This window comes from Daphnia pulex, chromosome 12, assembly GCF_021134715.1.
Source record: "Daphnia pulex isolate KAP4 chromosome 12, ASM2113471v1".
Lineage (NCBI taxonomy): Eukaryota > Metazoa > Arthropoda > Branchiopoda > Diplostraca > Daphniidae > Daphnia > Daphnia pulex.
This window is the reverse complement of record NC_060028.1, coordinates 602087-626065: the sequence shown is the minus strand read 5'-3', so window position 1 is coordinate 626065 and position 23979 is coordinate 602087. Positions and strand designations below refer to the sequence as shown.

At 38.9% G+C, this 23979-nt stretch overlaps 6 protein-coding genes and 3 long non-coding RNA genes across 19 annotated transcripts; 6 read left to right on the top strand and 3 right to left on the bottom strand.

Moving 5' to 3' along the window:
* Window positions 1–45: 45 nt before the first annotated feature.
* Window positions 46–1975, bottom strand: LOC124208704. Its single transcript, XM_046606580.1, has 6 exons — window positions 1806–1975; window positions 1485–1743; window positions 1250–1404; window positions 978–1179; window positions 654–905; window positions 46–590 (listed from the first exon to the last, which is right to left on the bottom strand). Exons 1-6 carry the CDS (start codon window positions 1932–1934, stop codon window positions 166–168), a joined length of 1422 nt encoding a protein of 473 aa, XP_046462536.1. The 5' UTR covers window positions 1935–1975; the 3' UTR covers window positions 46–165.
* A 1283-nt stretch (window positions 1976–3258) lies between these two features.
* On the top strand, window positions 3259–4203 carry LOC124208721 (cuticle protein CP14.6-like). Of its 2 annotated transcripts, XM_046606610.1 has the most exons (4): window positions 3332–3487; window positions 3550–3591; window positions 3643–3731; window positions 3804–4203. In XM_046606610.1, the coding sequence occupies exons 1-4, from the start codon at window positions 3479–3481 to the stop codon at window positions 4144–4146; spliced, it is 483 nt and encodes a 160-aa protein (XP_046462566.1). In that variant the 5' UTR covers window positions 3332–3478; the 3' UTR covers window positions 4147–4203. The 2 variants fall into 2 exon arrangements, with proteins under 2 accessions (XP_046462565.1, XP_046462566.1); XM_046606609.1 differs by having other exon boundaries at window positions 3259–3487; window positions 3550–3731.
* A 437-nt stretch (window positions 4204–4640) lies between these two features.
* On the top strand, window positions 4641–7673 carry LOC124208731. Of its 4 annotated transcripts, XR_006880562.1 has the most exons (10): window positions 4641–5081; window positions 5146–5267; window positions 5470–5615; window positions 5686–5732; window positions 5821–6105; window positions 6214–6470; window positions 6552–6650; window positions 6719–6957; window positions 7172–7247; window positions 7323–7673. It is a non-coding gene; the product is annotated as an uncharacterized LOC124208731 (long non-coding RNA). The 4 variants fall into 4 exon arrangements; XR_006880560.1 differs by lacking the exon at window positions 4641–5081 and having other exon boundaries at window positions 5104–5267; XR_006880563.1 differs by lacking the exon at window positions 4641–5081 and having other exon boundaries at window positions 5105–5267; window positions 6214–6454.
* Window positions 7461–8978, bottom strand: LOC124208727. 3 transcript variants are annotated; one of them, XR_006880555.1, is made up of 4 exons: window positions 8859–8978; window positions 8686–8792; window positions 8470–8623; window positions 7461–8390 (listed from the first exon to the last, which is right to left on the bottom strand). It is a non-coding gene; the product is annotated as an uncharacterized LOC124208727 (long non-coding RNA). The 3 variants fall into 3 exon arrangements; XR_006880556.1 differs by having other exon boundaries at window positions 7798–8390; window positions 8450–8623; XR_006880557.1 differs by having other exon boundaries at window positions 7799–8390; window positions 8855–8969.
* Window positions 8979–12951: 3973 nt separating this feature from the next.
* Window positions 12952–13661, top strand: LOC124208722 (endocuticle structural glycoprotein SgAbd-3-like). Its single transcript, XM_046606611.1, has 3 exons — window positions 12952–13021; window positions 13091–13206; window positions 13270–13661. The coding sequence occupies exons 1-3, from the start codon at window positions 13013–13015 to the stop codon at window positions 13523–13525; spliced, it is 381 nt and encodes a 126-aa protein (XP_046462567.1). The 5' UTR covers window positions 12952–13012; the 3' UTR covers window positions 13526–13661.
* Window positions 13662–14497: 836 nt separating this feature from the next.
* On the top strand, window positions 14498–15324 carry LOC124208998 (homeobox protein ceh-62-like). The gene is made up of 4 exons (XM_046606868.1): window positions 14498–14510; window positions 14577–14752; window positions 14835–14961; window positions 15032–15324. The coding sequence occupies exons 1-4, from the start codon at window positions 14498–14500 to the stop codon at window positions 15322–15324; spliced, it is 609 nt and encodes a 202-aa protein (XP_046462824.1).
* Window positions 15325–16537: 1213 nt separating this feature from the next.
* Window positions 16538–23593, bottom strand: LOC124208735. Its single transcript, XR_006880568.1, has 3 exons — window positions 23468–23593; window positions 23185–23373; window positions 16538–16861 (listed from the first exon to the last, which is right to left on the bottom strand). It is a non-coding gene; the product is annotated as an uncharacterized LOC124208735 (long non-coding RNA).
* On the top strand, window positions 17266–19917 carry LOC124208702. 4 transcript variants are annotated; one of them, XM_046606578.1, is made up of 5 exons: window positions 17269–17374; window positions 17771–17877; window positions 17991–19378; window positions 19455–19517; window positions 19631–19917. In XM_046606578.1, the coding sequence occupies exons 3-5, from the start codon at window positions 18010–18012 to the stop codon at window positions 19711–19713; spliced, it is 1515 nt and encodes a 504-aa protein (XP_046462534.1). In that variant the 5' UTR covers window positions 17269–17374; window positions 17771–17877; window positions 17991–18009; the 3' UTR covers window positions 19714–19917. The 4 variants fall into 4 exon arrangements, with proteins under 4 accessions (XP_046462532.1, XP_046462533.1, XP_046462534.1 ...); XM_046606579.1 differs by having other exon boundaries at window positions 17271–17374; window positions 17754–17877; XM_046606576.1 differs by lacking the exon at window positions 17771–17877 and having other exon boundaries at window positions 17266–17374; window positions 17986–19378.
* On the top strand, window positions 20848–23044 carry LOC124208710. Of its 2 annotated transcripts, none has more exons than XM_046606589.1 (9): window positions 20848–21049; window positions 21126–21345; window positions 21419–21526; window positions 21630–21876; window positions 21940–22086; window positions 22163–22321; window positions 22384–22490; window positions 22554–22805; window positions 22867–23044. In XM_046606589.1, exons 4-9 carry the CDS (start codon window positions 21852–21854, stop codon window positions 23014–23016), a joined length of 840 nt encoding a protein of 279 aa, XP_046462545.1. In that variant the 5' UTR covers window positions 20848–21049; window positions 21126–21345; window positions 21419–21526; window positions 21630–21851; the 3' UTR covers window positions 23017–23044. The 2 variants fall into 2 exon arrangements, with proteins under 2 accessions (XP_046462545.1, XP_046462546.1); XM_046606590.1 differs by having other exon boundaries at window positions 20849–21049; window positions 21126–21276; window positions 21346–21526; window positions 21630–21848.
* Window positions 23594–23979: the final 386 nt, after the last annotated feature.

Sequence of the window (23979 nt, the reverse complement as noted above, 5' to 3'; positions counted from 1 at the left end):
TTTAAGACTATATGGAAGTAAAGTAATTAACAGAAAACACGGGGAAATGTTGTAATTCATTTTATTATTCGTCAATTGCATGAACTGTATAATTGAAATGAAAATTTTAGGTCATATTAATCATCTAAAAAATTACTACGCAAAAATGTCAAAACTCGGCCATTATTATTCGAAGACATCTTCCTCTACTAACAAACCTACAAAGCTAGTATAAGATCTAATGTCGTCGTAAACTGTTCCACTTATCAAGACCAATCTAATCTGGTCGCCTTTGGAAAGTTGCAAAGTAACATGGTGTGAAAAAGTATTATGCATCTCATTGCTGTATCCAGCTCCTATCTGAACACCATTCAACTGAAGCTCAACAGCTGCATAACTTCCATAATTAATTCCTGAAAAAGTGAAAAAATATTTTCCCGGTCTTGGTGTGGTAAAAACTCCTGTTGAAGCGTTCATGGCATTTCCCACATTAGTTCTGGTCAACTCGAATGGAATGGCGGTGTTGGCAGTTGCGTAATTCGCGTTTTTCTGTACATAGAAATAAACAGGAGATGATTTGACATCAGCGTAGCCAATCCAAGTTTCGTATCCTGCGTAAAAAAATTGCGATCATTTTACTAATTTACTTCAATCAACTCAAAGTGTGAGCAAACCTGCTTCCGTTGACATTTTGCTAAAGTCGCAATAAACCGTTTCCACTTGAGACACGCCCTTGATCAAGTATAAGCCGCTGAGGACATGTCCGATCTGCCACAGTTCGACGCAAGACGTTGGCATTCCTTCGACCAACTTTTGGCCTTTGCATTTCAATTTCCCCAAAGTGTGAATACCGCTTGACGCTGCAGGGGTCGTTCGTCCGAAATTCAAACGTGTGATGGGCAAACTTCCCTTCGCAGTTATTTCACCTGATTAGTTGTAATTTTTAAAAAATATTCTTCTAAAAGATGTTCGATAAAATGTTGGGTTTGTCAACATACCTTCGTCGACTAGATTGACGGGTACGTTGGCGTCACAGTTGCAGTTTTTACTAGGATCGACACACGTTTTGCCGATTCCGCACAGGCACGTGTGAGTGGAGTTATCGTTACCGTGCCAGAAATATTGCTCTACACCGTTGCGGTCGTTCCACCAGGAATATTGGATTCCATCGTACTGGAGTGGGGCCGAGTAACACTCGTACTGAAAATTTAATTGCGGGTAAATTCAATCATGTAGAATCGGGGGAAAATTTTATTTTGATTTAATGAACCTTAATTGACTGCCGGCAATCTACAGAAATTTGTGCCAGAGCTGCAATTTGTCTGAGTGATGCTTCGTACACGATTGGTCTGGTATAGCATCCGGGTTCCGTGCAATGGCTAACGTTAATCGCTGCTTCTGCGTCGTGTCCAATTATTGTCATTCCTGTCGGATAACAATAGGATACAATTGTATTAATCCAAACTTTTATTTATTCAAATCTTTTTTAAATAGAGTTATTATACCTGTGGACATGTCGCAGTTCACCTGGATGGGATCGTCTCCAACATCTTGTCCGTCGGGATCGATCCAGTAAACGTCAGTGGGCAATGAAGGGTCGGCCATACGGACCTCGTGACAAGATCTCGGCATTACACCTTTCGAGCCCGACTTTAATACCGGTAACATTTCCTGCATTTCCTTTTGGTGGAGTTTGGTTTTTAGCTGCAGGACTTCCTCTCTCAGGCGGTTAAACTGGTCATTGAATTCAGTTTTTAAAGTTTCCTATCAGGCCAGACAACAATGAAATAATTAGACAACAACCAAAAGAAAAAGTTTTTGTTTACGTAGTCTAAACGGAGATTGGTGTCGCCTTTCGTAGACAGCAAGTGGTCTGGATGTTGGCCTGTTGTCACGCTCAATAGGAAAGCGCTGAAGAAGACGAGTGTCTTGACGTGCAGTGATGACTTGGCCATTGTCGTGATTAATTACCAAATGTGTGGTGTTTTGGCATTGGCAGTGATTTCCTATTTATAGGGCAATATAGGTGAATGAAAGTTTGTCTTGTTTCGGGAGATAACTTTACGCCATAATTGGTATCTTAACTGGCCTCCGGTACTTTTTTTTCTCAATTGATGAGATACGAAAAGAAATTAAAAATTCCCCTTCACGTGACCAATTCGATTGACACACATATGCTGCGCGTCAATTGATAAGGATTATTTTGAAATCAGTGCTTCAGTGCCGCAATTAAAACTGAGCTTGTGTTGATCAAGCAGCAAAAGTTAATTGCAACATGGTGTCGATTGTAGTAGCGATCTATTATCATAAATCGATTGATTCAATTAGGTAAAAGAGAAGAGTCCCTCATAAAGGAATGTTAAAGAGAAAATCGACTGCAAACGATTATCCTCAGAAGAAAAATATTCTCTATATTCTTCATTTCTAATTATTACAAAAGATTTCTTGTAGCGAAGGTATCTCGGTAAAGCGTTAATGACGAATGAAGACATAAATGGCCAGCGTAACAAGTTGTGTAGCAGTTCCACATTTGTGTTAAGCAGCTTGATTGGGAATGTTTAACCTGTTTATTCTTTTGACAATTCGAATCAGTACCAAACTTTCAGTTCCGGGGAATTCCCTGCTGCTGGTTTTAAGTACGTCCTGCGCTGAATGACATCAAATGGCCTTAGTACAACAAAAAATATTCATTTATTTAATTTAACCCGATTGAACCCCTTTATCAATCTTTTTTTACCCAGTCTTAGTTTATGAACATTACGCAGCAAGCACTTAACAAAAAAAAAAAAACCGTGGCTTCGATTTTGAAAGTGCGTGCACATTTGTATTCGCGTTGAACGCAAAATACCGGTTGTTGATATGCAAATTATTAAAATTTAACCAATCTGTTGTGTTGTATCATGTATGGAATTTCGCTTCATGGTTGAGCATGAAGCTTAGCAATTTGTTTCTATTTGAATTTTGTACGTATTTTGATTGCTTGGTGTCAATTAGAATTTCTCTTTCATTTATCATTGTTAATTATTCTTAGATTACAGTAATGCCAAAGTGCTATTCAAGGGCAGCATAGCTTTAATGGGCCATTCCTAATGAAATTTAAATTATACAATTCTTTCCGAAAATTGCTAAGTTATCAGGGGTTTACTATTGACATTCCGTATTTGCACTTCCTTTACCTTCTGTACCTCATTACAAGCTGTCACAGTATAAAGAAATTAACTTTTAAATTTTGCAATTAGAATATATAGCATTGGATTCGCAAAAGGGCGCGGCCAGCCTTTGCTGTTACGGTGTTACCCAACAGCAGCAGACCACAAGGTGTGACGGGTGTGACCAAAAAGACCAAAACAAAAATCGGGTCAAATCTTAAAGTGACGGACTTTCACTGCCTGAGCGATTATTAGATAGTTGACTATTTCATGGGTGTACCGGCGAGTATAAAAAGTCCAGCGATTGTCCATCCAAAGCACCATTCTTAGGAACAAACAATCGAAGCAACATGAAGCTGGTAACTAATCCACCAAAGTTGAATTATTTTTTAAATAAAAGTTAAACTTCATTTTTATTCAGTTTATCGTCGCTGCTCTCCTGGCCGTTGCTGTTGCCGCTCCTTCCGGCTATGAAAGAGATTCCAGTTACATGACGTCTCCCAGCTACGCTTCCTCCGGCTACAACAAAGACAGCAAATATGGCGGAATTGCCATCACCAGCCAACACGACGTCCGCAATCTCGACGGAAGCAGCAAATGGGGGTAAGTCCTTTTTCTCTTTGAATTTACATTAAGAAAAATAATAATAAAATTGTTTTTTTGTTAATTTTGCAGCTACTCTGGATCCGACTACACGACCCGTGAAGAATCGCAGGTGCAGAAGAAGATGCAAGGCGTCGCCTACGATTCTTATGGCAAAGCCACTTACGACGACGTTTATGGCAACACCAACGCTGGATCCTCTTACTGGGTCTCCCCCGAAGGCGAGAAATTCACTCTGACCTGGACCGCCGATGAAAACGGATTCCGGCCAAAGGGCGACCACTTGCCCGTCGCTCCCGTCCATGTCTACGAGCTCCCAGTTGCTCCCGTTCACGAATACGAACTCCCAGTTGCCCCTGCCCTCCCTTACCGCCGCACTGGAGCAGGCAGCTACAACACTTACAATACTTATTAAATTATCTAGAGCTGTACCATGACAAAATTTGATTAAATTAATAAAGTACTTTCCTTTAAAAATATTTGTAATTTCTATGTGGTTCTGCCAGGAATAGTTCATAAAACTATTTCCTTTTGGCATTGCCAGAACCAATACAAAAACTTCTGCTGTTAAGCGATGACCATCGGATATGGGAATGGCATTCCCATTTCCCATTTAAAATAAAAAAGAAATACGAATTAATCAGAACAAATAAGAATAAACACACATTCCATACTGAAAACTGGATTAATTTATAAGTGCCAAGGTCACCGCTCAATTGTAATTTCCCTCTTTCAAAGTTTCAATCTTAAAATTTTTCTCAAAAGATTTGTTTTTCTTGAAAATCGTTCACAGAATGGGTTGCTGTTTACTAAAAATTTGGTTTTCCCGCCTAAAAGCAACAACGAGCGCCCATAGCAACGGCGGCGGGGCGACTGTTTAGTAATACCTTCTAGTTTCTACTGCTCTTTTCCCATCGTGATCGTGTGCTGTCTGCTGAGGACTGAGGTCTTAAATTTTTCTATTTGTTCAACTAATTACGTTGAATACGTAATTTGCTTTGGCTTTGGCTTGGTGTTAACTTGTTTTTGACTCTTGAATGCCTTGTGATGCATCTCGGTTTAATTGATTTGAAAATGTGATCTGAAAATAACTTTAGCTAGCAGCACACAAGAAGGGGAGGTTAGATGGAACACGTGAATGATTTGAAGTTTAGTGTTCCATTAGAAGCAGGGGACAATTTGAATCTACCCACGTGATTTCCAGCCCACAAGTCCGCCACACCTTGGCGGACTTGTTTATCATCAAAATGTATTCCTGGCGACTAGCGGAAAACGGATGTATGTGGTTTAGCAACATGCATGAAAATATTTGGTATATGACAAGAGAAAAACTTGATGCGAAGGAAAAAGGTTAACTTGATATTTAATCAATTAAGAGTTGACTAACTTACCAATTTCATTTTTGCTGGTTTAGGTTGTTTAGCTGCTCTTCTGAAGACAGTTGAAGGAATTGTGTGAAGAAGATTGCGATGTTGGCCACCTTTTATACCTGGCAGTTGCGGCTGAGTGAAAGTGATCGGCAAAGACCTTCCACAGGTAACAACATTCTCTTCTTCTTTGGGGATGGACATTTGGTAAATATGTAAATGAGCGAAAGGGGTGATGCAATAGACAGCAGCGACTGGAATTTACATCTTTTTTAAAACGACAATTTAATTATCGAATTGATTCGTTGTTTTCTCGTGTTACACGACAAGGCTGTCTTCACATGGTGTTGACATTGTTTTCTCATCTCTAGTTTTCCGGCGTCAATTTAGGAACAGCAAATCTGGAGACTATGGCCCAGATGCGGTCATTTTGCGAGATTCGACAGAGACCATCAACGGGACTCCGGTTTGCCGATTATGAATTTCAAATACCTGGCTAAATATATCCACCATAATAGTATACATAATAAATGATTGCATATACATTTCAATGAAATATTAAACCATTAAGTCAATTTCTCTTCCAGGTGAGTCGTCTCATCCATGGCGAATTGAACGACATTTAATCTGGCAAGTACGGCGTGTCTATCCACCGAAAAAGAACGTGCAATTAATTACGTGTTGTCCTAATTCTTCTTCTTCTTCTGGTTGCTAATTTGCAGGTTCAGTAATGAGATGCCCAGGCAGCAAGTGACTATTCAAATGCTTCAGAGGTGGAGGTATTTAAACATCCCAATCAACAATAACAAAAGTGACCTAGAGCTATTTTTTCCTCTTTTGCCATCAACTGCATCCTCTTTAAACCAAATGAGCGAAACCACTGAATAAGAAACTTATTCTTCAACCAAAAAATCTGTGACAATGTTATCGTAAATTTCCGTGACACGCACTCCATGCAGATATTATTTCCCGCTCGCTCAATTCACACAGTAGCGCTTAACGTATGGGTACGTTTAAATTTCCAAATAGCTAAAGAAAAGTTGGGACCGAATCAATATGTTTTTTTTTTTTGTTTTTTTTTTTGTTTTTTTTTTTTTTTTTTTTTTTAATTGCAGAAATAAAAGCTGCCACAAATGTTGCAGAAAGAAAATTGAAGACAACAATGTGGAGTCTACAATCTACATGTTGCTTAATGCTTACATGTAAATGTCGGGTCTTAAAAAACCTCTTGTCACCAGATGGCGATAAATAAAGGAGCCGCCAGGCGTCGTAGGCCGAACGTCGAGCGTGATGAAGCCGCCATCAGCTGATCAGCCCACAGTTGTACGTGACGTGACGTTGAACTTGAGCAAACTAGTGAGATACAGTCTACGTGAGATACAGTCTACGTATATCCGTACACTACGACTAATTGTGTTGAAATGATTTTCATTTTTCTTAATTTCTTTCATAGGTTATGTCACTGTCAGCCAGGTTAAGTTGAAGCTGTTTGCTGTTCCCGTTCAATGCAGAACATTTTGACGTGCCACCTTGCTACCAGCTAACTGCACAAGTAGGCAACAACTGCTATCTTTCTAGCACATTTCAACAGGTTCTTTGTCTTTCTCATTTTTTTCATAGATTTTCCATCTTTTGGATATGACATCATTTGCTTATGGTGTTGCAATCCAATGTGCTGATGCTGTTTCCTGCCTGTTACCTGGTTTAAGGATTTCTTGAACAAAAGAGTTCAATTGGCGAAACTGTTTCAAGAAATCAAGTTCAGCCATCAGCACATGGTCACATTTATCTAGTAATTGAAGGCACTTGCTACCATAAATCCTCGCAAACTTTAATTCTTTAATAACATTTTTTTTTCAGTAAGTTTAAGTTTGGATACTTTTTTTATTTTTTTAGTCTCTAAAACTTATTTAATTTTTTGTTTCTGATATTAAATCACTTAACTGATCATGATTTAATCAAATTATAATTTCACATTAGTTTTACTCAATCTTGCCAACAGTAACTGAATTTCCCCTGCTGGTTTTCTTTGACAAACTCGTATGCCTGACAATGTATTTAATTTTTTTATAGGGTTACTCAGCCAGGCTAAGTTGAAGTTGTTTGCTGTTGCTGCTAATGCAGACGAACATTTTGTCTTGCTAACTGGGTAAGTTGTGAATAACTACTGTCCTTCTTGCACATTTACTACAACTTGTTATTGCTTAATATCTAATTTTCAGAGGTTTTCAACTGTTGGTTGATGCCTGAGCTATGCATAAAATTGCTTATGGACTTATGGTGTTGCAGTCCAATGTGCTGATGGTGTTTCCTACAAGTCACCTGGTTTAAGGAGTACTGGAACAAACAAACAAGCGTCGATGATTGTTTTCTATTTTTGTTTATTTTCTCAATTTGTGTGATCTGTCATTTTGCAATTTTTTCGCAATATTTTCTAAGTGTTGCTTGGAATCGGAAAAGGTTGTCACGTGCTGACTTCAAATAAGCTCATATGAAGCATTTTTGAGTACGTAGAAAGTTGTAGAACATTGTGAGGAAATTTATCGATAAGCTTTAAATCAATTTGAGAAACTAATCTTAAATTTTGCATAAATCACAGACCAAAACCCATGTATATCTTATACATCAAAAATGTCGATTTAAATTAATCATATAAATTTTGCAGTAAAATTATGAAAGATTAGAATAATTACATCACTGATATTTTTTAAAATACTAAAAACTAATATCCATATAACATACTATCACCACATAGTATATCACCGGCACCGAAACTCATGAATTGCATAATTTTTAATGCAGGAGTTGAAGTGAACAGTTCCAAGTGTCAAACACGGTGATCACCGTGTGTACCAAATTGTAAATTGCTATGTTTTGCTGACTTGTAATTGCAGTCAATGAAGACGGGGAGACACCGACTTAATTGACTGCGACCAGGGAGATTACCTGGCCAGTGAAGAAGAGAGAAGAGTGCGAGGCCAGTTTTACTAGAGAGCGATTAGTCTTAGTAGACTTCTTAGTTAAGACTCATGACCCTCAAAAGTCCCTTCGGATCATGCGCCTTCCAAGTCCCCGTTCGACCAGAGCCCTCCTCATCCTCCTGGTTATCACAGCGGGTGAGTGACCACCGGCGGGCGTTGGTTAGTGGTTAGTTAGGGAAACGGGGCCACAGAAAAGAAGGGAGCCCAGATATACACTTGTAATTTATCTAAGTCTACACAAATTATCAATCTTCAGTTCCAGCAATCTCTCGTCAGTCTCCAAACAACTATAACGGCGGTGAGGGATTAACCTGAAAGGAGAGTATAATTAATAATTTTAAAACCATATTGTAGTGACAGAAAGAAATACCTCAAATCTATCAATCTTACATTGTCTTAAATTAGAACTAAGTGGTGGTCACCGTTAAATCTTGAGTAGCAGCATTTTCTTGCTGGTGTCCTTAAAATAGATTGCAGTAAAGAATTGGATCTGGCGAAGGCACCAATATCTTGAAGATTTACAACTTGACAGGGAAAAGTTAACCTGAAATGTTAGAAACCTTAAATATCACAGTAATTTAAAACCATGTTGGTAAAGGTAACTACCTTGCAACAGAAATTATTTAGCTTCAGAAGACATGGCTTGCATTATTGGCTGCTTTATTTATTGGCCCCAGTTGGCCAGGTCACACAACAACTTCAGCTGACATTATCTAAAAACATTTAGTCAAGGATGCTGTAAAAATCATTAGCTAAAGGTTGTGTTATCTATTACTTACAAACAGTTGACTCATTCGATCTGCGTTGTTTAACTTTTTAATTTGCTTCGAAGAAACCTATGAAAGTTACGACTTGTTGGACGTGAAACGTGTAATGTCATATCTCTGTCTGACTGTCTGTGCAACCAACATCAGATTCAAAATTCATTACCAGATGGCGTCACTGTCGCCCTTGTTGTTTCTGCACCGTGAAATGGATGGTCGAAACAAAGTGTTGCTATTTTATACTTATTTTTCTGTGATTTCAAATATCAAGCTGGACTTCGCATCTTATGTAGGTTTAGTTTGCCCTAGTTTCCTTATTTTGTATATTATACCAATTTATTTCTGCAAGTCTAGATGTATGCTGTCATTCCAACAAGTTGGTTTAGCGCTCAGTCACTGTTCAGCATGATCCTCAGGATATCAAAAGCCTAAAACCCATGTTTGAAGCCCACACATAGTGGAATACAAATGTTCCAAGATAGGTAATTTTATCTTTACTGCTACCATACCAGAACAGTGAAGCATTTAAGACCATCATAATTCAAATTTTCATGTAACGTAGGTACTCTCGCTCATGAACCACAGGATCCTTTTGGAATCTTGCAATTTTGGTGGTTTAACCTGCAGCAGCTTGTCTTTTTTTATGGCTGTTTCTACTTCTGTTTAGAAGGCAACTCAGCCGAGGAATAGGTAGAGTTTTAATTTTCATAGGTAAATCCGTGTAAATTTGTAAGTAACATAGAGTTCTTTTTCACATTGCTTCTTAGAGTTTCAGTGACATGAAGAGTGTGGAAAGAATAACATACCTGCCATGTGTTTGTAAACATACCAGATCTGCTGGATGAAAATCAAATTATGTCTTACTATATTCATCACTCAAATGATATTGGTAAAGCATCCATATCACCTGCCACCATACTGCTGCAAAAAATGTTCATGACACTTTCTTTACCATCAGAAATTTATCTCAACACGAGGAGTAATGCTGTTGGTTGCTGTGAATGCCATTTTTACTGTTTTTTCATCACGAACATTTCAGTGTGCTTCTTAGAAAAGGTAAAGATTGATATGTTTTATTCATTTTTATATTTTCATTAATGTGATACATTTTTTTTTACAGAGCTCGCAAGATCCCCATCTATGAGAAGAGTGACTTCCACCACCAACGTTCTACTCTATCCTTATCTTCGAGACACACGCTCATCTGGCTTACGTCCTTATGCTGCTACACAATTTATCCTTACTTCACTGACGAGTTACTGGACCACTTCAGTGATCTCTTCCGTCCACTATGACACACCTGTAGTCATTCACCACTGGATTATGCCCAGGTACCCGACAATTGACTTATTTTCTTTAAATTTCAATTAAGTATTATCTACTTAATGTAAACTCAGTCTATGTAATAATTCCTAAATCGGGCTCTTCTTCACTTGAGTAGTCGGGTCGGGCTCTTCTTCACTTGAGTAGCAAACGGAGTCTTTTTTAAATGTTTCCTTTTCTACCGCTAGATGGCTTTTCGATAATTTTCAGCTGTCAAAGCAAGTCAGTTTCAGTTACTTTGCACATCTCCTTAAACATTTATCGGTAGTATTTTTTGGTAATTTTTTAGTGATAACTCACGATAACTATTCCCCCAACAAAGCTCACTTGTTAGATTTTCGAAAATTGCCTTTTTTTTCTACTTCCGGTTTTCTCATTTCAGTCAGTAGTTTAGTAAATATTCATTCTACGTACAAAAGAACCACATATTCGTGATCCTCGTAAAATTTGTGGTAAAGTTCATGTATTTTTTTGTACGATTTCGTACTTCCGGTTTCGAAAATTTTCCTGAACTATAGTTCAGGAAAATTCTCGATTTTGGCCAAATTTTGGATTTCGTTTAAATCATATCAGATCGACCCCAAATTTCATGGGGATCACGAATATCTGGTTTATTTTGACGACAGCTCAACAGTTGAGGAGCTATCGCTTACTTCCGGTTTACTTCCGGAAAATTTTCAAAAAACTAGCTAGTGAGCTTTGTTCTGTGTACCGTTCTCAGTATTGCTAGTTAAATTTTAAGCAATTAAAATTGCGCTTTTTAAGTTTTGAGCAAAAAAAACAGATAAATGTACCTTTATGTGTCCTGTAACTTAATGAGAATTATTTTGTCTTCATCCAGGAAATACAGACGTTGAGAAGACGGACACCAAAACATCGCCGGTATCTCCAAAATGTCATCGCGGATCATCATTTGTTGTTGGTAATATGTGTTTGTTTGTTAGTTTACCCGTTGGCTGCCACGCCTTTGTTCCCCCTTGTCGATACGGTGATCTATTCTAGAGGCATGCATTCCATGTTCTCCTATCACCGTGTCAGCCCGGACTTGTCAGCAATGGCAAGTCCCCCTCCCCCCATTGGTCATGGATCCTTCAGACATGGCTCGTAGTGAGTAGAGAACAACCTACGGGTTGTATGGCGTGGCAGCCAACGGGTTAACTTAAGTGTATGTATGTTTGTATATGTGTATCAGTGTATGTATCCATGTATGTTGTTTTGCAAAACTGTGGAGGAATTGTGGGTGGAGGTGGGACAATATACACAATTCTCATATCACTTATAATTTGTATATTTCATTTCTCACTCATACAGAATGTATATCATAGCACAAATTATATATTACTGTTGTTCAACTCGAGTTACTGCTGTAAAACTTCAATCTGTAACTCGATGATGTTGAATCCCCTTGTTGTTTAAGAGTAGACTCCACTCGATCTCTTCAACCATTTCAAGATGAACATTCAACTTACCGGCTTACAATAAATTCTCTGACTTGAAGAAATACAAGAGCCCCTTTCAGATTAAGCAGTTGCCAAACCCTTCAATAAAATAAAGAGAAGAAAAATTTCAACAAAAAAGGATTGGACAGTTACTTTGCACATCGATAGAACAAAAATCAACAACCTACAAATACATACATCAATGAGGTTGCCTTCCTTCAACCATTAGGGCTTGCACAGCATCAAATACAATCAGCATGCAGTATGGTGTCGTATCTTCAGGCTCAGGCAAAGATTTAACACCACAAATCACATCCATCCAAATCTCTGCAAAGTCAGTTTAGGTACAGGGGCAGGCAAAAAAAAAAGTTGTCAATGAAGTAAACATGAACATTTTATGAAGGAGCCAATGGTAATTACCGTGAAGCAATCAGCCTATGAAGTTTTCAAACAATGTCAGAGATTTGGAAATTCCATCATTTAAGGTGGCCATCAGGGCATCTGCATCGAAGATGTCAAAACTGGATGAAGTTTGTCAATTCTGTGCTATGTCAAAAAGGAACAGCATTGCCCCAAAACACCATTTCTTAAAAAGGAAAAAAAAAAAAAACTGGTATAAAATCACTATAAATTTTCTGAAATAAATCAAATCACCCAAATTAGTCCTTAATTAGCCAATTATACCGACTCCATCCTTATTGAAAAAACCCTAAATGAAAAAAAAGACAAAGGTTATTCACACTTGAAATGTTACATCATTTGTCTGCATAATTAAAAGAAAAATGGAGTGAACTCACTAACCAGAAGAAGCGACACACTTTCTTTAGGTAAGGCGTCTTGAAATCCTTGTCTGAATTTGGTTGCTGGTAGCTTTTATTAAACTGCATTCTTTAACATAAGTTTGCAAATCAAGATTTTCATGTAAGAGAAACCTTGACGACTTCAAGGGCTCACGGCACCGAAGATACTGCCAGGTAGACAGAGTGGTAGCCATTTTGTTTTGGCTTTTTGTGGTGTTGCCAATTTACTGAATAGTACTTTTTTAAATCAAAACGGGCATTTTTCAAAATAAATACTGCTTTCCTAAGGTGAGTGCGCGTTCATTTAGTTTTTTAATTCAAAATTTAATTCATTTAATAATTTTATTTTCCGGTCTTGAAAAATTCGCGTTTTGATTTTAAAAATATTCCAGCAAATGTTGTCTGTTGCATCATCCCTTTCGCTCATTTACATATTTACCCGACGTCTATCCCCGAAGAAGAAGGGAATGTTTCCTGCGGAAGGTCTTGGCCTATCACTTTCACTCAGCCGCAACTACGAGGTATAAAAGTTGGCCAACATGGAAATCTTCACACAATTCCTTCAACTGTCTTCAGAAGAGCAGCTAAACAACCTAAACCAGCCAAAATGAAATTGGTAAGTAAGTTAACTCTTATTTGATTAAATATCAAGTTAACCTTTTAATTTGACTTAATGCACTGCCAGATCGTCGCTGTCGCTTTCTTGGCCGTGGCCCTCGCCGCACCTCAAGGAGATAAGAAGCCCATCGAAATTGTGTCATCCAACAGCGAAATGAACGCAGACGGCAGCTACTCATTCGAGTAACTTCACTTTCATCCTGTTGTCATATTTCCTATTTTTAATTTTCCGTTAATTTCAAACAGTTTCGAGTCTGCCGATGGGACCAAAGTGTCTGAAAGTGGCAGCCAGAAACAAGTTGGACCCAAACCGGAGGATATCGGGACCGTGTCCAAGGGCTCCTACTCGTTCACGACTCCCGACGGCGTCGTCCTCACCGTCAATTGGGTGGCCGATGAAAACGGATTCCAGGCCACCGGCGACCACCTCCCCACTCCTCCACCCATGCCTGAGCACGTCGTCAAGATGCTCGCAGACCTCAAAGCCGCCGGAGTCCTGTAAATAAATGCACATTATTAAATTTCAACCGGATGTACATAACGCTCACATACCAAGAACTTTGACACGAGTTGGGCTTGAGTCAACGACAAAATTACTTTAAAACAAACGAGAAATAAAACTGTTATTTCTTCTTTTATAATTTCAAGTTATTTTTTACAATCCTGTTGTTCCTGGAAATTCAAAGGCAATGGTGAGGTCTATATTACAGAAATTACTTTAGGGCGAATTCGTTTAACTGTAACGGTAAATTTTTTGATTCAATTGAAACATGCGTATCGTAACACGTTGGACAACGGAAAAATTTCATCGTCAGTGGAGTGCGAAAGAAATGCGGAATAAAGTTATGCAACTTCACACATGACATGAAACCAGCCAAACAACAAATATTTATAATATTTGTAGATGACTGAAAAAGGGGTAAAGATCTCCAAATTAAAATTCCATGATGTAATCGGAAGTAACTGACTTGACAGGGTAAGAAAAAAAAAATAAAACATCAAAATGATGCCAATGGAAGTGAAATCCATTTACAAGGGAGCTGTATGACGGAGGGATTCCGACGAGATAATCCATCGTGGATTATTGAGATTGGGAAAAGGATCATCTGGTCAAACACTCTCCCGCTCTATGCTCAACCATTACATAATCTAAGCCTAGTCATAATTCCCTAATCCTCCGCCGCCGCAGTTTAAAAGAGAAAGATAATCCTGGCACGCGCGGATGGGGCGGCAGGAAGTGTTTGCCAGGATTTTCTATTTTTTCGGCCAATGGAAAAGAAAGTCACATCGTCGAAAAATATTTTCTTCGTAAATATAAACCCAAAAAGTTGGAATTCCGCATTCCGCCATTGGATTCTGTCTACTTCACATCTCACTACTTCCTCACAGGTCAGATTTCTGTTGTTTGTGTCTGTTTGCTAGTTTTCTAATTAACGTTTTCTACGTACTTGAGTGTTTCCTGGGACTTTTAACTATGGCTAGTTACGGTAATTTCCCCTCGACTATTCATTATCCTTTTTTAAAAGTTTTCAATGTGAATTTTTTACCTTCAGATTGTTATCCAGTTGATTCCGCTGCAAAATCTTCCCGATCAGGTCGTCAGCGTCACTTTTACGACGAGGTCCAGTTGGAATTACTGGACGCAGAGTTCGCCAGGGATTCGTTTCCCAATCGAGAAGGTCGTCGCCGCATCGCCCAGTTGATTGGCGTCTCTGAGAAATCAATTATGGTAAAGCATGAACATTAACTAATGAAGCATGAAATATTATGACTAATTACATGAAATTAATTCATCTTCTTATTTTCATCAGTGGTGGTTTCAGAATCGCCGTCGACGTGACCGTCAACTTGGATCATCACGAGCCGCGACATCAACTCGTGAAACAAATCGCCAACATCGTCGATCATCGCCTTACGTTTTTCGTCAACGTCGACAAGGTATAAGTTTCTATTGGATTAAAAATAATTATGAGATTGATTTACTAATGTGACTTTTACCAATTTTCAGATTCTTCCGTCTCACCTCAAGTGCTTCCGATTCCTACTGGATTCTTTTTCGATCCTACAGTCGTCCCATGCCTGGAGTCAATCAACTACTCGACGTCTGAGTCTACATCTCCACAATCACCAACAGAATCGCCCCCTCAATCCGAATGGGTCGCTGCCAATTTTCAAAAGGAGATTCTTAGTCCTCCTCAGTTCAACTGCAATTACTCTACTACTGCAGATGGATCTCACCCGGAACAGCAGCCACAACAGCACCAAGACTATTCCTCCCACGTTATGTTAACATCAACATAACAGCATACCACAGAATAAATCCATTTAAATGTTTACCTGCTGTAAAGCATTGACGGTTCATTTTCCATGACTTTAATGTGAAGGTCATCATTACTGATATAGCATCTGGATTAAAGATCTCTGCATATCTCGCCTTTGAACTCAAAACAACACACCTAGGAAGTAATCACAGTAATTGACAAAACAGTTAACCAGTGAGAAGTGCAACTCATTGCAGAAAAAAAGAATCTAAATCAACAACCTTGAGATCAATTTACCGTTTTAATAACCAAATGCTTTACATGATTTAATTTGTTTCTCACCTGGGTGTTGGTAAAACTCACGTTTAGGCCTACAACTGTCGATCCGGCCTCATATAAGCGAAGAGTTGGGAGAATTGAACATCCCTTGTGCTCTATCCGAGACAGCTGGATTGTTTCATTCTGTAACATTACAAAAATAATTATTTAACAAAGCATGAGCGCACTCAAACAGTACGTCTAAAGACGGTTTCCACCTAGTTTCAACAAAACCCGAAAATCCATCGTATTTTGATTGAAGTGAGGGCCTCTAGCGGCAGGAACAAAACTTGATGAAATTTTAAGTTTCAAAAAGTTGGTTTGAAATGTTGTCATTTTATTTTTAAAATAATAATACTGCAATGTAAAATTTTTAAATTTTTCCAGATAAATGGCTTCTGTGCTATCTGTCTCCACATTCGGGAAGCAAGATTTCAAAGGAATTCTGCCGCGACTACCGCCAATTTTTAAAAATACACAGTAGACTCAAGCGGCTTCTAAATGTTGATCTACATCGTTTGTTTATCCTGTGATCACAATCCCAATCGGAAGCCGCCATAACCACAAACAAAATTCAAGAGTATGTTTAGTCCCACTTGTGTCCCAATGTTCTCCAGCGTGAGTCACGTGGGAGCTATTCCCTCCAACAACGAATTTGTTTTGCCACCGAAATAAGCTCATGCTGCAATTTACCTGGAACTTCTCGGACAATGCAGGAGAGGGGACGAACTTACCGACATCAAGTGGCCGCCAGCCCACGTGAAGGTTTGGATGGTGGACCGCGGTTGAACCCATTCAAGAACAAACGGAAGCCAGTCAACTAGGTGGCAATTCTCTCGGTCGCGTTGTATACGTCAGAACGTCACGTTGGATTGGCGCTTTCAATCAAAATGTCACTAAAAAGTAAGCAATGGGCCAATTAATAGAGTTAATGAAATGATTGGCAAAAAGTAGCTCATTAAAAACTAAGGGGAAGCGACTAGGCCTACTGCGTTATGGCATGAAAATAAGTATGGGAAAACATCACAGAAATCGTACTGTATGTCTGCGAATAAATACCGTCACGAGTGAAAGACGACTATCAATTAGAAACTCCGTGCCCGTTTTGTGACAGGCAGAACAACTAAAAATGATGTTGTTGACCATCCCGTTGATTGTTGGCCGCAAGAATGGCGCTTCCGGTTGCCTACACCATAGGCGGGATTGCGACGTACAGAATCACTCGACTGCATTGCCATGGACACGGCTCGAAACCGACGCTAATCAAGTAGTAAATAGAAACGGACAAGATTAGAAATGCAATAAAGATCTAAAAATGGAATATTGGATGAAACTTAAAATTGCCCCGGCCTGTGCGTTGAAACTGGGCGAAAGTGCCATTCTATTGTAACGGATCATGTTGCACCAGATTATTTATATTGATTAATGATGTCATGTTGTTCGTATATCTGAGCTCTGCAGGTGTTCCAAACGTGCTGATTGAACGTTTGGCGTCTTGTGGGACTCGTATGGAGGATCCATGAGTTCATAGTGCGTGACTTTATTATAATTGCATTTCCGTACACGTGTCATTAAATGTAACCTAATCATTTCTAGAACTGCGTAGTTAGACGTCAACTACGTGGCAATAGAAATGTTTGGGCATAAAAGCTGATGTTTTGAAGTTAGTATTGGCATTGCTATTCCGAGACCAGACCTGAGTTAGTTAGAACTGTCAGTTGAGAATAGCCAATATCAATCCAGTGTTCTTCACTTTTCTCTTCCTATATTTGGTATGTACTCACTCCTTTTTTAACACCAATGCACCATTTACATTTTTGGGGAAATCGCCTCCAGCATTTTTACGTTCGTTATTATTGAGTGTAGGGTTCTTTTCGAGAACCTTTACACGATTATCAAAGTCTTAAAACATGAAGGGACTAAGTTATCGGCCTGTCAGAAAAGCGTCAAAAGGAGATTAACCTTTCAGTCGAGAAAATTGTTGATCACTCAACTAAGGTGTACAGTACATTTTGCGTGTGATAAAACTCATGACATCGAATAAAATCATTCTATTAAGTAAACAGTAGCGCAGTATTTTGATCCGGCAACGAGACTTTGACCATTTCAACTCGGCTATTATTATCAGCACTTGTCTCTGTTGCCATCCAGGTTGTTTCCGTTTACAGAAGTATTTAAAGGCTGATAGCTACTTGACGCTAGCTGCATTAGTTGGTTAACTGTAGAACCCGACCAAGAACCTTCGCTACTTAAATCCTGACGAAAAAATTGCCAAGTAGCCTAAGTCATTTTCCAGTATACATTTATCTTTGAACGAAAGGATTTAATCAGATTATAACAATTAATTTGATACATTTCTTTCTCTATGGGAATATATTTTCAGAGCAGGAGATTCACGTATCAAAAAATGAAACATTCTTTGTCGCCGAAATGGATGATAAAATCCCTCATTGCGTTACTTCTACTTTGTGTTGGAGTTTTCTGCCAATCAGACGAGTCGACATCTTCATGGGCCAAACTCCAAATTTCACCCAGCGAACTCTGTTCTATGCCCCACGGAAGTTTCAGAGTCAACATTTACGAACACGCAAACAATAACAAGGCAACAACGACAAAATCAAGTGCCAAAAAATATTTTTATGCGCCCATCGCCCTGCTGGACCACCAAAGCGCCACAAATTACTACAACAACGTCACAAAACAGCCCGAGGTCCATTTCCGCGTTGAAATGTGGAACCCAAAAGTCGAGAGCGAAGTCGTCAAATACTTGACCGAATTTCTCAGTCAGCCGATCAAATCCAATCAGGTTCAAGTCATCCCATTCGATAAAGTGATCCTGGCCAGCACGTCACCGTCCACCAGCTTCTCACTGAAATCAAATTGGCTCCCGTATCAACTGGACAAGTCGCTCCAGTTGACACTTTCCTGTTTCCACCAACGAGATTGCAACCAACTGGCAGCCGCCATGCGGACCAAACCTGAGCAATTCAACGACTTTAAACTCCTTTTCAGTTTGTCTTCGCAGACGTCGCAAACCAAACAGACGGTCATCCGCATCGACAACATCGTCTCCGGACAAATGATGGCGCAAATGTTGCAGAAATTCAACGAAAACACCAAAGAAGCTCTGCTAACGGCCAGTGATGAGAAGAAACTGCTAACGGAATCGATGACCAACGTGTTGGTCGACACGTTTGACGACTCGGACGTCGTTTCCCAAAATTCAGAGTCGCAAATCTACAACATGTTGAAGAATTTTCTCGTCTCGTCCAGGACGACCATCAAAGAGCAAAGCGACAAAATGTGGGACTCGGTTTTTTGGAACGACGACAACTACCGACCGGACAAGACCACCAAGACGATGAACGACATTTACAAGAAATTGGACAAGGAAGACCAGAAAAAGTTGATTGACACGTTTCAAAATACCAACACATTTGATTTTGGCGCAGAGGCTAGTGTCGTGGGCATTGGCTCGTTCGAAACAAAATTCAAAAATGAACTTTCCCGCCACGGTTCGACAACAAAGGAAGACATCAACAAACTTTTCCAGGAAAGTAAAAATCACGGCGAATGGGACGGGGAAAAATTTGTTCCCAAACCGCTGGCCCTCAGCAGAGTCAATTTAGCAAAACTGCGGGACACGCAATCCTTCCAGGATCGCAAAGTGAGCGTCCGCTACTTGACCGCCGTCCTGTCAACTCCCATCCATTTCATAGAAAACTCTGAGCTGACAGCCACGGATGAATGGCAAGAGTTGAAAGACGAATTAAAAGGTATTTCTATGAATATTTCTGTGTAAGATTCGATTAATTGCCATAATTGATTAAAAACGGTTTCAATTTTCCACAGAAACACAAAATCGTTTATCAGACGCTTTGGAACGTATCCAAAAATCGGAAAAGCAGCTAAACGGTAACCTTTTAAAAAATGTGGCTAAATAAAAAGAATTAGATTATTTAACAAAATCCGGTACTTAAGTGAAAGGGCGAATGTTTCACGTATTTTATACAAATTTTTTGTTACAGACACAAACGCAACTGTTTTCAATTTGATCAACGATGTAAATGGTATGTTGGGCGCTTACAAACCCGACCCCTGGCAACTTTGAAATACCGTGGCGCCACCTAGTGAGCGTATGTGTAACTACCTGTATAGGGTATGCTTCTACACCAGCCACCGTGTAGTGTAGTGTATTTTGTGTAGTGTAGTGTGTTGTATTTTGTCGATTTGGCAATATAAAATCACATTTGATAAAACATCGAGGTAAATTCATGAATCATTTGGACGCTTTTGGTATTTTAACACGGTCTGAGAAAGAAACGACGGAAATCGAAAAAAAACGCTAAGTAAGAAATAGAAATAAAACGGTTTGTGATTTCGACTGATAATCATCACATTTTTCAAATATTACCCAAAGCAGAGAACGACGAATGAATGATTAAACAAGGCTCAACCCTAAAACTCAGTTGCATCGAAAAGGTATCCACGAAATCCTTTGAAATAAAATGGACGATTGAAAACCTATTGGCAAAAAGATCCGAAACAGAGGCCGACATTCCTTCAACTGACCGAGGAGATCGAGAAAAATATGAAATTAAATTCCAGTCTCGATTATTGCAATTCAACGGGTCCATGTGGGGAAAATGGTTGAACCAACGTTAAGTTGTTGAGTCAAGGTATTCACAATCAAGAGCGGGGGGTGGAGAGTGTTAGACAAATAGACAACCTTTGCATCGTTGGTGATTCTAATTTTTGACAGAGTCGATTAATACCAATGTTGGTGTATTCGACTTTTCACGTGTAAACAAATAAAATAATGCGAATTAACCTGTGCAATCCCTAATCCCAATGAAATACAACATACAACCTGCTTTGCTACCGTAAAACTGCTTGATTGCACGGAACATTTTGGCTTTTCTTTTCTACAATGTCAAACCAAAGAAAAATGTATTTCTCTACTGATACCGAATCTTTAAGCGGGATATCAAACCACAGCCATCCGTTCTCTGCTAGTCGCCATGGATACAATTTGATGATAAACCAACTTAATCAAGAAACGCTGCGAGAATTTATTTAAAGTTGAAACAACAGGAAGTGAAGAAATGGCAAGAGACGTAGCAAAAGCGAGAAGAAATTTCTAGTGCACAGCTGGTAATCAGACGAGTGATACCATACAAATGAGCCAAATGTTCAAATGATTTGTGCGCAAAACTCCAACTTGTGAAAATGTTTCAAAGAGAATGGCGTTACTGGGACTGCTGTTTTCCATTTTGACAAATCAGATAATTCAAACTGATAAACTCGAAATATTCCCCAAAGTAGAAAAAGACGAACAAGTGATTGAACAAGGCTCAACCCTATCACTCACTTGCATCAAAGAATTGTCGGATAATTTAATCGAGCTGAGATGGACCCTTCCCAAATTCCAAACCTCTCTTCCTGCGGTAAAATTAACAAGACAATAATCCAATAATTTGCAACGAAGATAACTTAATGTTTTTCCACCTATAACTTTTTAAGATATTTCGACACGGACGACTCGAAAAAATTACTTTTAGGAATGAAACGCACCTCATCTCGACAATGACTTTGACCAACACCACTAACGACGACACGGGCTTTTACAATTGCAGCGGAAACTGGGAACAAGATCGATACGTTTACGTTTCTAGTCGGATAATATTTTCAAAGAAACTATTAACATTCAGACATAACGTTAACACTTTCGATTCGCATTAAGGTACCGAAAATCTTTCATTGATGAGAAACCAAAATTACATTTTCCCGCGTTTCAATTTAACCGCCACAACAAGAAATTCGATTTTTATCCATTTCATTACAACCCATCCCAACGTCACCATCACCATCTCCACCAGCAAACGAGAGAAATAGGCGTCGAACCACAAAAGGCATTCCGCAAGGTATTTAACAAAAGTTACATAAGAGAAAAGACTGGATTTGGATTATAAAAATATTAAAAAAAAAAAAAAAAAAAAACAATTGCACAATTGTTTTCCTTCAAAGATATTTGATTCCTCATCTCCAACTGAAAATTCGAGATGGTCATTCCATCCCAGAAATGGACTGACGATAAAGAATGCAACCGTTTCTGACTCGTCCATTTATTATGTCGTTAGTTACTTGCGCTTCGTTAACGGTAAACGAGTCGACATTAAACACGAAAAAACTACAGACGAATTTCTGAGCTGGATCATCCCACCGGATGAACTCAATTATTCTTCAGTAATGCAATTTTCTTTGATTGTAGAAGGCAATACAATTGTGATGTTATCCCTCAAGAACTTTTTCTAATAATTAACGTTTACAAAATTAGGAATGGAAGTAGAGGGAGCACCTGACGATCCAGTGGAAGGATCAAACGTCACATTGATTTGCACAACTTCCGCGTATTTTCACAATGTTCCACCTTCGTGGTTCTATTACGACAACGGCCATCATCACCAAGTGACAATTAAAACAGGTTTGAAATTATTTTGACACAAGTTGGACTTTACGTTGCATTCTACTTAGCATACAAATTGAATCAATCGATGCAGATGTTCAAATAAAAACGGAAAGAGAATGGAAAGATTTAATTTTCTACAAGAGCCAACTGTACCTTACTAACGTCACCCTAAAAAGCCCCTACACAACATTGAAATGCGGGTACGATACTGAAAATTCGACCATAAAAGAAATCTCCTTCGCCATTAAAGGTATTCAACACGAGTTTCTTTACAACTGCCTGGCATTAAACAATACTGTTTTCATTTCATAGAAATCGACAACGACCCAGTGTCTAATTCAATCACACTAGAAAAAGGAATCACCCAAATTTTGTCCTGCAACCGATTATCGCAACATGTTCCTATTCATTGGCTCAAGGTGATTTTTTAAAAATTGGCTTTGGCATCTTCAAATTATTAATTCAAGTGGTCTAACATCTAGGACGGCAACCAATTCTCTGGCACAGTTGACGAGACAGAAACCTGGTCAACTCTGCCACTAAAAGGAAAATCAAAGGAAGCTGGAATCTACAAATGCCAATGGAAAAACGGCAGAGGAGAGGCCAGAAACAGAAACTTCAACGTCACTGTCACTTTCGTTGAAGAAGAAACAAATGCCATGATTCTGTCGGTAACTTTCATCGGATTACTTGCAGTCGGAGTGGGAGTTGGAATCAAACTTTACTTTGACAAAGTAAGAAATCAATCAATTTAAACTAGAAAATTGTGCAATTGACCACCACAATATTTTAAAGACAAAAGCGGAAAACCAAGTTGAAAAAATCCTGAATCCGGGTGAAATCGACCCGAATATTCTGATTAAAACGGAATTCCTGTCCTACGACCAAATAGGAGAATTTACGAAGAAACAGCTCAGACTCGTTTTGTTGTTCCTCGATATTTGATGCATTTAAAACAAAATAATTTGAAATTAATCTGCTGAGTATTGACAGAGAACTCAGCATGTTACGCAAAAAGGATTTTGAATAACCCCGTCTGTTATTTCCAAAAAGGAAATGTTGCCATTGTGGCCCCATTCAGACTAAAAGAAACCAAAAATAAATGCGACTTACCTTACAGGAAAGCAGAAACTACAGCCGAACAGCGTCGTCGATTTACTTGGTGATGTAGTAAGTCCCCTCCTTCCTCCGCCATTAAAACGTGGGTAGAGCAGACTCCTCCTAATTCCATTGGATCGATGGCGTAGACACTCACGTTGTTTCAAACCGATTCCATTCCTCTTCTCGTGTTGCTTTTAGTCACTAGAAGTAAGCAATTGCCAGTCAATTCAACATCAGAAATTATCAAAAAACGTTCACAACGATAGATTACAGATTCACCTTTTTTCATACTTACATTTTACAGTTAAAAGGATTACAGCACTACTTGACCAATTCTGTTGTGTTCTTCACCATTATAATTTTTACTTTTCCTTCCGAATCGTCGTCTGCTTTGCTAGGGACAGCGCCATCTAGTAGCTATACATGAATACACTACATGGTTGCCATCTAGTAGTCATACCAAATACGCAGTTTAAAAAAACAAAAAATCAGCAATAGACCTCTTGCACAAAGCGGATAGCAGGATTCTTGTAGTCCGACAATGCTGCAATCCGCCATATTGAGAAAACCACACCCTTTTTTAACATTGTCTCTTATGGAAGTATTTTTCAAAGTGTTTTTTCTCTTAACTGGATAACAACTTCGACCAAAGAAAAATATTAAAAAATACTACATCATTCAGGTAATCCGTAGCGTGTAAGTTTTCCACTATTGAAGTAGTGGAAGTCGTATTAATTAAATGTTTTGTACTGGGCATATGGGCATTGTTTACATATGTAGGACCCAAAGATGTACAGTTTACTTATA

What these genes read in the sequence shown, in the direction of transcription:
- LOC124208704 (XM_046606580.1), bottom strand. Translation starts at nt 1,934, where the DNA reads ATGGCCAAGTCATCACTGCACGTCAAGACACTCGTCTTCTTCAGCGCT. An exon ending in ATTGCCGGCAGTCAATTAAG is followed by an intron (nt 1,180 to 1,249) that starts GTTCATTAAATC and finishes TTAAATTTTCAG; the next exon opens with TACGAGTGTTACTCGGCCCC. An exon ending in CGTCAATCTAGTCGACGAAG is followed by an intron (nt 906 to 977) that starts GTATGTTGACAA and finishes ACAACTAATCAG; the next exon opens with GTGAAATAACTGCGAAGGGA.
- LOC124208721 (XM_046606609.1), top strand. An exon ending in GACGGAAGCAGCAAATGGGG is followed by an intron (nt 3,732 to 3,803) that starts GTAAGTCCTTTT and finishes TTAATTTTGCAG; the next exon opens with CTACTCTGGATCCGACTACA.
- LOC124208722 (XM_046606611.1), top strand. An exon ending in GACGGCAGCTACTCATTCGA is followed by an intron (nt 13,207 to 13,269) that starts GTAACTTCACTT and finishes AATTTCAAACAG; the next exon opens with TTTCGAGTCTGCCGATGGGA.
- LOC124208998 (XM_046606868.1), top strand. An exon ending in TCTCTGAGAAATCAATTATG is followed by an intron (nt 14,753 to 14,834) that starts GTAAAGCATGAA and finishes TATTTTCATCAG; the next exon opens with TGGTGGTTTCAGAATCGCCG. An exon ending in TTTTCGTCAACGTCGACAAG is followed by an intron (nt 14,962 to 15,031) that starts GTATAAGTTTCT and finishes ACCAATTTTCAG; the next exon opens with ATTCTTCCGTCTCACCTCAA.
- LOC124208702 (XM_046606576.1), top strand. Translation starts at nt 18,010, where the DNA reads ATGAAACATTCTTTGTCGCCGAAATGGATGATAAAATCCCTCATTGCG. An exon ending in GTTGAAAGACGAATTAAAAG is followed by an intron (nt 19,379 to 19,454) that starts GTATTTCTATGA and finishes AATTTTCCACAG; the next exon opens with AAACACAAAATCGTTTATCA. An exon ending in ATCGGAAAAGCAGCTAAACG is followed by an intron (nt 19,518 to 19,630) that starts GTAACCTTTTAA and finishes TTTTTGTTACAG; the next exon opens with ACACAAACGCAACTGTTTTC.
- LOC124208710 (XM_046606589.1), top strand. Translation starts at nt 21,852, where the DNA reads ATGCAATTTTCTTTGATTGTAGAAG. An exon ending in CCAAGTGACAATTAAAACAG is followed by an intron (nt 22,087 to 22,162) that starts GTTTGAAATTAT and finishes CAATCGATGCAG; the next exon opens with ATGTTCAAATAAAAACGGAA. An exon ending in AATCTCCTTCGCCATTAAAG is followed by an intron (nt 22,322 to 22,383) that starts GTATTCAACACG and finishes TTCATTTCATAG; the next exon opens with AAATCGACAACGACCCAGTG.